The sequence below is a fragment of the Daphnia carinata genome, chromosome 1 (genome assembly GCF_022539665.2).
Source record: "Daphnia carinata strain CSIRO-1 chromosome 1, CSIRO_AGI_Dcar_HiC_V3, whole genome shotgun sequence".
NCBI lineage: Eukaryota > Metazoa > Arthropoda > Branchiopoda > Diplostraca > Daphniidae > Daphnia > Daphnia carinata.
Window position 1 is genome coordinate 11069114 of NC_081331.1, and position 13151 is coordinate 11082264.

At 39.8% G+C, this 13151-nt stretch overlaps 1 protein-coding gene across 2 annotated transcripts; it reads left to right on the forward strand.

Annotated features, from left to right (window-relative positions):
- The first annotated feature begins 853 nt into the window (after positions 1 to 853).
- Positions 854 to 7430, forward strand: LOC130695875 (ecdysone-inducible protein E75-like). 2 transcript variants are annotated; one of them, XM_057518944.2, is made up of 4 exons: positions 854 to 1381; positions 4373 to 5145; positions 5212 to 5740; positions 5822 to 7430. In XM_057518944.2, the coding sequence occupies exons 2-4, from the start codon at positions 4411 to 4413 to the stop codon at positions 6700 to 6702; spliced, it is 2145 nt and encodes a 714-aa protein (XP_057374927.1). In that variant the 5' UTR covers positions 854 to 1381; positions 4373 to 4410; the 3' UTR covers positions 6703 to 7430. The 2 variants fall into 2 exon arrangements, with proteins under 2 accessions (XP_057374927.1, XP_059353418.1); XM_059497435.1 differs by having other exon boundaries at positions 4376 to 5145.
- Positions 7431 to 13151: the final 5721 nt, after the last annotated feature.

Consider the following 13151-nt stretch of genomic DNA (forward strand, 5'->3'; position numbering starts at 1 on the left):
ATTTTTCTTTTAATTCCTTCAATTTTTTTTTGTCCCCCTTTAAGTTAAACACGATAAAGTATTTAGCCTTCAGAGGAATTCTCGTTTGATACCCCGAGCTTAGCAGCATCTGTGTTTACTTCAATGCACTGTCTATCTTTCTTTTTTTTATACATTGACAATACGGGAGCGCAACGCACGATAACCTAAATAAAAAAAAAAACAGAAAAGTACTCGGGAAAAATCCTAGATGGCGTTATGTGTAGCAACTAACAAAATGTACTAGGAGAAAAATGATTGAGTGTCTGTGCAGATATTGAACGGTAAAAAAATCTGGCGTTCCTTTTTTTGTAGAGTTCTTTCATTTTTCACCTGCAGACAGGTAAACTAACAGTTGTGGTGATTGCTCGTTCCTCCTTCCTTAAAAGACGTGTGTTTTTTTTCAAGACGGCATGCCGTCACAGTAAAACTTTTACGTTAAACGACACGATGATATCAATCAACACCATCGTCATAGAAAAAAATAAAAGGAAAATATAAAGGGAAAAAAAGGGAACGTAGGCAGCGCCGTAACGATCGTGTTGAACAACATCTCCAGGTTTCGACTACGTCACAAAGTACCCGCCCCTCTCCCACCTCCTGGCCTTTGCACGAAAAATGAACGCGCCACGACCGCCGTGCTGATTGGGTCCTGCGCGTTTAAGTGCCATGACATAGCGTCTGCGCGTCCCTGGTCTCGCTTCGTGATTTTCCCTTCCTTCTTTTTCTTTTCTCTTTTTCTATTTTTTTCTTTTCATTTTTCTTTTTTTTTTTTTTTTTTTCCTTATTTTGTCTCTTTTGCTGACGGTAAGAACTGCGAGCCGAGGCTGACAGTCTCCCAATGTTGCACCGTCTCTCTCTACGGTCGCCCTCAGCTGGTCGTCCTTTTCAAACAGAGAACTTCGACCGGATCCCACCAGTGTGGCTTTGAGCGTGGCCAAGTGCCCAAGTCAAGGAGAGAGTCTCCACCAGTTTATTGTTTTTCTTTTTTTTCTCGGCAGTAAGCAGCAGGGTTTCATTTTTTTTCCCCATTTTACGACCTGTTTCCTTTTTTTTTTTTTTTAACGCGGCCAACTAAGCCTTCCATCAGTTTCTCGGTAACTTTCGACTAAATCAGTCGCTTTGGATCATCATTTTTCTGTTGTCCGTCACGCCACAGTTTTATTTTTGGGATCTCAGTGTGACGGGTGTGTGTGTGTTTTTTTGCGTCCCACAACAAGTTGCTAGTGTTGCCTCACCCCCACGTGATTAACAATGGAATATTTGGTGCCAATGAGACAGTGATCATTTGACTTAAACTATAAACGCAACGAGATAGCATTAGTGCATCACCTTGAGTTTTTTTCTCGACTCACAACTAAAGGTAAGTGAATTTTGGCTCGAGGACAGAAAGAAAAACAAGTTTAATACGTGCAGTTGGCAATGGAAAAGTTGTACGAATTTATTTATTACGCAGCCGAAAACAAGTGTGTCCAATTCTATCAGACGGCTGCACGCACAGTGAGTTTACAAAGCGGGAAACCCGCAGCCGAAATAGGAGAGAATTCTGAGCTCTCCATTTTCATTTGAGATTTGTTTACAATCAAAGACGAGCGTTGAGGAGAGAGAGAGAAGGTAGTCATCCTTGCGGAACAGAGAGCATGCACATACAATGTCTGTCTCCTCTTTCTCATTCCCGACGCGATTTTTTCTTGAGCATTGTATCTTATATTCTTTTTCGTCTAAAATATCAATGTCCGTACACGGCATCGATCCGGTTTGAAAAGAAGAAATATACATCGTTTAGTTTCGTTTTTTTTTTCAAGGCACCTGTGTGCGTTCACTCACGAATAACGAAGTACGATAGAAAAAAAAAGAAATAACACAGGACAGTCATTTTTCCGTTCATGCGTAGATTCACACTTGTTTCTTTCATTAAATATACGTCCCTCCCGAAGAGCTCGGTATAAAAATGGTGTATATAATATGTACGTGCGCTAGTTGGATTCCGAATCGGATACCGGCGCGCCATGACGTCAGTGTTGTTACCATCTGCTCGTTTGTATATATACATAATGTTTCCGCCGCTCATGGCTTGTGCCCTCTTACGCTCGGACATGGAGAAGTACAAGGGTCACCGAAACATAAGGAGCCTCCTGGCCGTAAGGCTAAATTCGGTTGTGTAAACCGTTGCAGTTTTAGACAAGAATTTTCCAAAACAAAAAAAAAAAAGGGGAAGTGTAAATAAAGATTTTTTTTGTTTTAATGATATGTTTCGACACCTTTCACTATACTGCATCTGTATGTGGATAGAGAGTAAAGAAAGATATATCCTGCTTGTGTTGAAACAAGATTTGTTATCCGACTAAAAAAAAATGGGATATACACGAAATCTTTTTGGCACATTATGGACAACTAATGTGTCAACTTGTTTGGTTTCGCTGCACCTCAACGTGACATTTAAATTTTAAGCGCCTCAGGTCTCGCCAACCAAAATTATATACATTGGCTGGATGATGAATCATATTTAACAAGCGTGTTGACTATAGGTCGGGACAGGTAAACAAAATGAAGCGTCCGTATTAACCTAAAAGGGTCCTTTTTTTTAGGCCAACCGGTTTTGTTTCTATTTTTGTATCGAAAAAAACGCTACGAGGAGAAATGCATCCAAATTTGTCTTTGTTTTTTTAAATTATTATTTTAATTGATGCCTGCAGGCATAGGAGCGGTACGTAGAGGTTTAAGTTGCCCAAGTCCCGATTTTCTCTTTCAACGTGACCGTTTGTATATGCATAGCCCCACGTTTCCAGTAAGAACTAAAAACAGCTGACTGCCACGCGTTTTTGCGTTTGATACATTCCAGTACAAAAACAAAATCGGCAAATCGTGAACTGAATCTCAAAATATCCCGCGGGAGTCGAAAACGTAAAAAATCCAATAAAAACAGAAATAAGTCTTACAAAAAAAAGCGAAAATAAAATAGGCATCTACATTCTGTATGAAACAAATCAATACGTGTATAGAGCTTCGATTGAAGTACGCGCCAACACGCAGATCCCTTGGGCAAAGTTTGAATTCATCAAAGACTATATAGCTTGAAAGTCTTCCGTTCAATCCGTAAATACTGGCTAATAATCTCTTCCTTTGTGACAAGGACGGAAATCAAGAAAAAAGTGATGTCAGTTGAATGTCTTTCCATCCTATCGTGAATTCTGAGCTCTTTAGCAACGTATCGATACAAACTACGTTGGCGCAGCGTAACTCTATTGAAATACATTCGTAGGACCGAGAAAAAAAGAGAACGAAATCAGTGGGCAGCAGACAAACAGAGGCGAACGCAAAGTCTATAGGACCCGATCGATATCAAGATGATCGTTTGCCTCTTTCTATTTTTACGTCTTCCCAAGCGTCTTATCTTATCAATCGATATTCTAATATGCACAATGCAGACCTTTTCTGTGGCTTCCATAAGTTTTCGAAAAGTCACGCGGAATTGTAAAGGTCGCTGTACAACATTAGACGCAAGGAAGAAAAAAAAATGGACGCGCGTGCAGGATTACATTGTCGTGACAGCACGAATTGATCACGTGCCTTGTCTTTCTCACATATTTCGTTAAAATTCTTTTTTTCTGTTCTCTTTTCTTTTTACCTTTTCTCTTTACGCGACGTGTATATGGATTCGTTAAGGCAAAGTTTCCGGTAGTACGTCTTTAGTAAAGACAGTGAGGAATAATCATCACTTGACAAGGAAGAGCACTATATCCTTGCTCGCCTCATTAGGAATGAGAAATGGACCGCGAAAGGAGGGGGGAAGAGCATCACGCGTTTTTCATAATGATATGCCTTGCTGTCGGAATCATTTTTAAGGGAGGAGTGTGTGTTTTTCACCGGTGTCTCTTATGTGTATCTAAGGCGGAGAAAACGAAAAAATATTCTTGCTGCTCTCCAATTATTAAAAGACAGTCAGGCACTCGTCATGTCTATGAATTTCCAAGGAGCAGAAAAAGGGAGGACAGGTCGATTTGAAAAAATTACGCAACGCTGGGAAATCACGAACTGCCGTTTGTTTGCTTCCATTTTTTTTTTCTAAAATCTATTTTCGGAGCACGGTTCAATAAAGATATGGAGTTGAAGAAAGAACGAGAAACAAACTGCGCATAATAAAAATAAAAAAAGGTGGCAAGATAATTTTCATGTCGTGACCGAAATAGCTTTTGATTACACAAGTAACAATGAGGATATGAAGTAATAACTCGATATAGAACAGCTAGTAGCAGGTTGCACAGATTAGTTGCGAGGTGCTTGTTGCTTTTTTAAAAAATGACCGTTGAACTTGTACATTAATAATCTTGTTTCTATTTCGTACATTTTCCAGTAGAGTCTTTGACACTGGCCGTGACGGTAGGCAACATCATGGATCCATTGAACAGCATCGGCATGAGCGGCATCGATCCGTCTTCCCAGCTACCTACCTATCAGAATTACAGCGTCACTTCTAACCTACTCCTACACGGTGGCGTTCATCCAGCGGTCAAATTAGAGAATGGCCCTTCAACTGTTCCAGTTCATCCGGTCATACCCCCAAGTGGAAGAGGCGGCGTGGTCAAGTACTGCGGTGTGTGTGGCGACATCGCCAAGAGTTATCATTTCGGCGGACTGTCATGCGACTCGTGCAAGGCTTTCTTCCGTCGTTCCATCCAGAACGATAACTACGTACATTTCCAATGCTGGCACCGTGGTCAGTGTGTCATCTCTCTATCCAATCGTAAGAGCTGTCAGTATTGCCGGATGAAGAGATGCTTCGCAATCGGGATGGAAAAGAGTTGGGTCATGACCGAAGAAGAACGCAAAGCTTTAATGAAAGCTCGAGCTGAGAAGAAACTCAGCAAACAATTAGCGGCTTCAGCAACGTCGACGACGACCGGTGGCAAATCGATCTACAACTATTCCTCGGATGATGGCGGTTCAACGACGAGTGGCAGCGACTACGAGCCGCAGATCGAACGGATGATAGATTTCCTGGCTCCGGTTGAAATCAAGGAAATCGAATCGATCGTCACGAAATACATGCACGCCTACCAACACGTTCCTTATCGCACCGAGCTGCGCTTCTTCGACAACGACCGGCCCGGAGTTCAAGTCATGGAGGTAATGAATTCTACAACATCATTTGGTCTGATTCATGGTTTTAAAATATTGGTGGAAAAAAATTAGATGTTTGGGACTCTGATACGTCGGTTCGCCTTCTATGCCCGTCTGATGGCCGATTTTTCCAGCTTACCATTCCCAGATCAGAGCTGCCTTTTGAAGGGTGGCGTCTTGGAGATGTGCGTGCTGAGAGGCGCTCTAGTCTACGACCCATTGAAGAATCGCTGGCCCAACGCCAACATGTCCATGTACAAAGACGCGCCAGTCCTCAAGCTGGACAACATCGGTCACATGACGTCCAACCGCATCTTCCAGATGCACATGGAATTCATCAACTGCATCCAACAGATGGGCGTCGACGAGCCGACCATCATGTTACTTATCTTGATTGTTTTGTTCACGCCCGAAAGGGCCGGCCTCATCCGGACCAAATGGATCGAGAAATACCAGGCCTACTACACGTCGCTACTGGAACGTTACATGAGCTGGCGCTTCGGCACCCATCGATCGAAATTCATGTTCGGTAAACTGTTAACGAAACTGAGCGATCTGCGAGAATTGAGCGACACACATAACCGTCACAATCTACAGTTAGGTAAGAACCGCGTTCAATCGTTACCCTGTTATGTAATATATGCAATTGAAAAAAAAAACGTGAACGAACAATTTCTTTTAGGAAATGATGAGATTTCGTCCATACAACATCAGCTGCAGCATTTGAAGATCAACCCTTATCCCGAATGTAAAGTGATACCGGAAGATGTGGGTGTACCTGTCATGGCAGCTGCCGATCCTTCCATCCCTGTTCAGTCTAGTTTCCCAGTAACCGACGCCGCTCAATCCTATTATGCTCCGACGTCCGACGGTGCACTTCCTAGAACGTACACTAGCGGCTGCAGTACAGAACGGGATGCCTCTGGAAGCAGTTACCTACCTCATCATCAGTTCCCACCGGTTCAACCTCAGCAACATCATTACCCACCACCGTATCCTAGTGGCGCTGCCCAATCGAACGAACCGTACATTAATCGACAGTCATCGAGTTTATCGTCCTCATCTTATCCTTCCTCATCTTGTTGCTTAGAAGGTAACACTGGCACACCGGCAGGCCAACAAGACCCTTATCGAGCTTACCAACAACACCAACCACAACAACCACAACAACAACCGCCTCAAATGGCCAATATGGCATTACAGTTTATGCAAGCCATTCAACAATCAGTTAATCAGGTAGTGAATGTTCCCGATTTCGGTTTCGATTGGGTCAAACCCGATTACCAGTTCGACCCGATGGTCGATGATGAAATATTAGACGTGCTCGATGCCAAGGCGTCGACGCATCAGAACTATTGCATTTCATCTGTCGAAGATCCGTCTTCGCCTGATTCGAAATCGAGTAGCAGCAGTTGCGGGAGTAGCTACAGCGAATTAAATCGAGCCGATGTTGTGGCCCTGGTGGACGAACAAGCATCAGCTGATGTGACTCTAACCCAGCGGACCATGGAAGAATTGTACGAAGCGCTGGAAGAATATTCAGAACTTTATGACGGCCATTGATGCCCACCCCCACCCTTTTATTTATTTTTTATTATTATCCTTTTTTTATAACAAAGAAAAAAGATTTAAAAAAAAAAGAAGAAACAGTAGCTCATTATGGTTATTATTTCTGGTTATGTTTTTGTGTTTTTTCTTACGAAACCTTATGACCAGTGTATATTGTATTTTCCCTGCAGTTCAAAACGAGGTTCAGTAGCTATGTAAGCATTTATCTTTTTTGAAAAAGAAATTTTTAACTGGACCACCGAGTTGTTGCCCAAACATTTATCACTACCCTTTATGCTGTAATCACCTCACGTACCTGCTCCTTCCACTTTAATTGTAACCTTCACTGAAATGCAGGATAGCTGCAAAGTGCGATGCATCTGATACGTCAAGGGACTCGAACGAAATGAAGAACAATGTTTCGATGGGATCACATTTATAATTGTCTTAAATGATTTCTTTAGGGCGATGAACGTAATAGAGTAAACACAATCGTTTCCCTATTTAATATTATGATTAGTTGTTGTTACATTTGAAAAAAATGTTATCACTATCAATACAATCAGTTGGGGATGGATTGTTGTCGGCATGTTTTCTAAAAATTCCGTTTAATGGTAAACGACATTACACCGTTAAACAGTTGAGCTAAGAGAACGGTATACGTATGATGTTATACCATCCTTTGTAAACCCAGAATATTATGCGTTTTTTGTTGTTATTAGATAATACAACGTTGTCCCAAATGACGAAGTTAACCACACACTATCTGAGTACTACTTAGACTTTGTTCGTGTCTAAAGTTTCAACAACAAAAAAGAACGTGAGATAAAAAAAGAAATAAATACACGAAATGATGTTTAGAACGTTCCGTCATCTCTGACGTTCAACCATTAGGGAAACATTTTGAAAAAAGAGTGAGGAGGAGGAAAAATCAATCCACGTATCAATACAGAGGATACATGAGACGTGTGCAATCAAACTGCCATGCGAAGTGCAATTTTTGATGACCTCTCTTCAACAGAACAGCGAGCTATGCATTTTGATGTTGTTTCTCGTTTGATACATTCTACTTGGCTCATCTGTTTAGCCGATATGACACAATCATGGACATCAAGTAAGTTTCAAGTGAGTTCGAATGATAAGACAACTGAAAGCAAACAGGGCTGACGCCAACATGTGTTCTTCGACCTACGACCCTTAAGCATACGCCATTTTGCAGCCGTTTCATTCAGATGCATCCTTATAAACGCGTGAACTCCAGATGTCGTGCAACCTAATCAATGATATTCGTTAAAGGTCAGTCAAAACAAACGCAAAAAGAAAACGCGCCGAGTCCTTATTCTAAGTCGATTACACAAATGTTGAGCCCTGCCCGGGATTCTATTCTTTATGCAGTCTACATAGTACTTTTTGGGGAAGGTATTAATCGTAACTTGATTAGCGTATAGTCCATAATACAGCTCACGAATTCGTTGTAGACGAACCGGAATAGTCGTACAGGAAAAAAAAGTATGCAGAGAGCAACTTATTCTTCATTAATATTAGAATTTATACAACAATTAGCCAGCATTCTCATCATCGCCAATGATGAAAGGATATATTAGAAACGAACGATATACCAGGCACGGTGACATGTTATGGAAAGGCCATTTAAAAAAAAGAAATTCTAATAACTGTGGATGATGAACAACTTTATGTGCCGACTGCAGCCAAAGTGTATCCATTTTAAGTCGGTGTGATGAGCCGGAGTAGTCAGACGGTCCGACCATTTTATTCTTTGAAATTTCGATTTCATGATGTGTAATACTTGAACGATATTTTCACGTTTTGATGAATAGTTAAACGCTCAATTCAGGTAACGTGACGTAATAATATTACGTAGATATAGATCCGCCCGATTAAACACCAATCGGCTGGACAGAAAACTCCACTTGTACACAATACCCTCAGAGTAATTTCGAAAACGTATTTCTATAGTCGGCCATATGGTGTATGTATTTAGTTCTATTTCCGAGCCACTACACACTTACGGATAAAAAAACAAGCCTTAATTTTTCAAGGTCTCAAAAATTCACTTCGTTTTTTTTTGTCTCCTTCCCATAAAGAACAGCATGAGGCTGTCCGAGAATTGTCTGTTTTTTTTTTTTCACAAATTTCCTCTTTTTCCACCCTTTTTTTCTTTCCTTAAAGAGTTAAGACCCAATAAAAACGACGGCCTCAAGGTGTTCATGTTTCCCACCTGACATATTTTCAAACTACCGTATCTGTACATGACAAAAAAATCGGAACGTACTCGACAACCCCTTTAAAATGCTTGGTACCATTAGGTGTATTTTTTATATAACTATTAACTCTGTGCTGTGATCGGTTTCTAAAGGTATGGCCATCAGGTGGTCACTTTACAATCCGACTCGAACCTTGTTTTAAAACTCTGCGATGAGTCGAAGGGGTGGTGGGATTGTGGCAGTGAATGTGTTCCTTTGTTTAAAAGGTTGAAGAGGAAAATTACGCTTTTCCCGAGGAAAGTAATAGTTTTCTGTTTTCTCATTACGATGTTTTATCGATTGATTAATAAGGGAAACGACGCGTATATCCGAAGATGTCACTCTTTGTTCCGTTTCGACCAACAGTCTTTTTCTTTTATATCACACTGCAATCGCAGATGGATTTTTGCATTTTGCGCTTGTTTCAAATGTATAAGTCCAGGAAACGTCGATCACGTTTTACCTATCCACATACGGCAGCAAAGGATTTCAACGAAAGAAATTGTGAAAAATAAAAAATGTCTGGCGATATTAGTGAAACGCAGTGCTGACATCTAATTGGAATATTGATTTGTTCCCGGGTGGGTGGAGAAAAAGGTGGGCTGGATATATTTCATGCGCGTGCATACGTCGCTCAACAATTTTCTAGTCGCTTAAAAAAATGTCTTCTGATTTCGGTAGGTCTACAGTTAAATTCAAAGACATAGTTCTAGAATGCACAGTGGTTATGTATCATGAATTTCGATTCAAAGAATCTTTGTTGAATAAGGAAGACGATTCGCTATATAAAAAAAGAACTCGGTTGTCTTTGGAGAGCATTGTCTACAAGAACGTTTCTAATGAAAAATACTTGAAAAGGAGCAATAAATAAAGCACTCGTTTAAAAAATGGGAAATAGCCAGTGAACGACTTCATCATTACCTGTTAAATTCCTTTCCTCCGTTTTTCTTTATCTTATCACGAACGAGAAAACAAAACAAAAAATTGGGGAAATTTATTCTTTAGCCATCGTTGGCACATTGTTTGATTGTAATATGGAACAGCAAAAAGATTTTTAAAAAAATGACGATACAAAAGATTCTTTTTTCTTATCTCGAAATCCCAAATTTAAAAAGATACAAAATGTATAAAGATAAGGCGGTTGTTCTATTTTTAGAACACAACACCTGCGCTAGACTAAACCTTGTGCCAAGACAAATACGTTCACTCGCTAGAGTGAACATGGCATTTTCAAAAATAACAGACTGTCGAATCATTGTCGTTTGTTCTTTTTTTACCCATTTCTTTACAGCTTTTTTCTAGGCGCTATTCAAAATAGTGCTGAGTGGTTCGGATTTTTTTTTTTAATGTATTTTTTTTTTAATTCGTGAAAACTGCTGATGTTGGACCATGACTATTGGATTGCTCTTCACGGGAAAACGAAAACCCTTTCTGGAACAACAAAAGACATTTATACAGGCAGCTAAAAATAGCTTTATGCGCAGTTGCCAATATCATTTGCTCAATTCGTTTTCTAGCAATGCATTTAAAGATGATAAATGACTAGAGTAATTTGTCACTGAGAGATAGTAGCGTTGTCATAGCAAATGACGACATAACGCGCAAAGACTGATCCTGACTAAAGTAGGGATGGATCAATGAGACGAATTGTCCTTCATTCCCATTTTTCTTCGTTGCGGGAGTTCAGCTCAAAGTAAAGACTAGAAAAAGGCACACGTCAATGTTTTCTCAGGCGAAAAAAGGGCCGACTAGGAAGTCTTATTGTGTATGGGAATTTTTTTCCAGCCGTCAGGTGCCACGGCTGGCTGTCCAAGGACGGGCATTTGAGAAATAACACGCGTTCGCTCCCGCTTTTCTGTGTAAACAGCACCTCTCGATTATATGCGTGCGCGTAGTATACATATTTATCCAATACGTATATATATATACGCATCTTGGCCTCTAAACTATACGGTTCTCTATTTATTTTCATATTGTGCGTTCTTGTTTGTTGCGGGTTTTTTTGTGAAGGAGGCCTTTTTCTGATCAGTATACTACTCCAACATTTTCTATAGAATTTTACGGTAAACAAACTGTTGGGCTATTTGATAATAAATATACAGCTATTCGCAAAATCTTTTATAGCATTGTATCAATAGAGTTTTTAACCAAAAAAAAAATGGAGCGCATGTGCTGGATTTCGAGTCAACACAGATGCATTGACACGCACATTGACGTAAATAGAATTAGATTATTATATATAATTTTTTTTTTGACGTAGACGTCTTTCCGTATTACTTTTGGGTTAGCCATCCGCGCATTATTGGCTTTTGATGAGACCAGTTTTTTTTTTTCGTGTTTTTTCGTTTTGTAGTTTAGATCTATAGACGAAGGTATACATTGGGTAGGGTACACATAGACTAGCTCCTACTTCTAGAAATCCAATTCTCCATCGAAATGATGTTCTCGAGTATATATAAAGGCTTCGCAAACGTGAATGGCTTCGGCATGGCGGTGAGCTTTTTCTTTTTTGAAAGAAAAAGGAAAATCCTGTCTTTTTTTTGCTAACTGCTAGTACCTACTGGCACTACTGTGTTGCGCGTGGTGTGTACAGACGTACCTTTACGAATGGCCGATCAAAGCTTCTGGCGTCCCATTTTCCAATCTCATTACAGACATGGTAAGGGCGCCTGTACAGATGGAGTGGCCTATACAACAGCCATCGAAACATGCCATCATCAATCTTATTAGTTTCCTACCAAAGGTTTCCGTCTATTTGTAAATATTGTTTGTAGTCAATACTTGTATCAACACTTTTTATAAAATCAGCTTCGCTTTTGATCATTTTCACGCGTTTGATGTGTCGATGAATTCAAGTCGCTCGGGAAAAGATTTTGTTTGCGCATGGGACCTTTTTATTTTCTAAACCAAGCGCAGTAGAAAATTGTTTCCCACTTAATGTTCACTACCAGAGTACTACTTCTAGCTTAGGTTTATTTTAATAGGTTTTAGCCAGATTTCGCATCAATTCTTGTAGAATCACAAAAAATTACTTACCTATTGGTTAGCGATTATTTATATTTCTGTTTTAAATTTCATATATCAAATTTCTATGCCAAATATCAGAAAATTCATGGGCGGGCCCGGTTTCGAATCCCGCCACAGTCTACTTTTTCCCCTCAAACATTTCCTACACTGTATTTTTTCGATAGGACCCTCATTAGGGAAAGTTACAGTTTTGAATGAGTGTATCACAGATGTCCCAGTACATTGATGCGTAGGCACCAACACGTATGAGTAGGAACTTCCCCACGTAAAGGTTTCGGAAGAAACTCCACGTACGAGTAGGAAAATCCTTTTTTTTTCTTTCTAAATACAAATGCAACATTTTACAGGTCATAGTTTACTCATTAGGAACGCTCTAAATAGCAGATAAGACAAATAAGAATGGGGAAAGTATAAAAAGATAACAGTACCAAAATTATGTTTTAAAAGGTGAACGCTCTTTCTGAAGGAAATATTCGACACATTTTTTCTAAACATGTTAGTTTATGACGCAGATGCATTTTTAAAATGAATTGGTTTTTATTTATTTTTAAAACACAAAAATTCCAAATGCCAATAATTCAGAAACTGTTGGTGTTTTTCTCATTTGGCTGCAACACCCTCAAGATTTTTAGTTCTCGTTATTTGACAATGGTGGGACAATACATCGTCGCAGACAATGGTGATTTCTGGCGAAGCGTAATACGTAGTTGTAGAAAGCTACCTCTACAAAAATAAACGATTGTTTCGGTTGCTGCTCGATGAAATGCACAGAAGATTGAAAAAAAAATGGTCTCTCTATTATCTGTTCTCTTCTTTTTTTAGTTTGCTTCTTTAAAATTTTCGTCCTTTTATTCTTCGTTTTGCTTTTCGTTATACAGAGTGAAAGGTGGAGACCCTGTTGGCATGAGTAATCAATCGAGCCGAACGTCGGGTTTGTTCCTGTATACCCACGGTAGCGGTATAGAAAGGTATGGTGTCCCTACTACTTCTCTCGTAAAGGTCTATTATGACAAACTAACTTTCAACAATGCAGTAAATCAAGGAGTAGCAAAATAAAAAAAATGTATAATCTTGTCTTCTCTTATTATATTACTACGTTGTGGGTGTGTTCGTAAATTTCTATTTAGAAGGGGGAAAAAAGCAGAGTTTAGCCCACCCATGGTGTTACTGAAC

Excerpts from the sequence above, each read along its gene's own strand:
- LOC130695875 (XM_057518944.2), top strand. The coding sequence starts at position 4,411 with ATGGATCCATTGAACAGCATCGGCATGAGCGGCATCGATCCGTCTTCC. Across the intron at positions 5,146-5,211 it reads CCGGAGTTCAAGTCATGGAG|ATGTTTGGGACTCTGATACG; the intron begins GTAATGAATTCT and ends GAAAAAAATTAG. Across the intron at positions 5,741-5,821 it reads CCGTCACAATCTACAGTTAG|GAAATGATGAGATTTCGTCC; the intron begins GTAAGAACCGCG and ends AATTTCTTTTAG.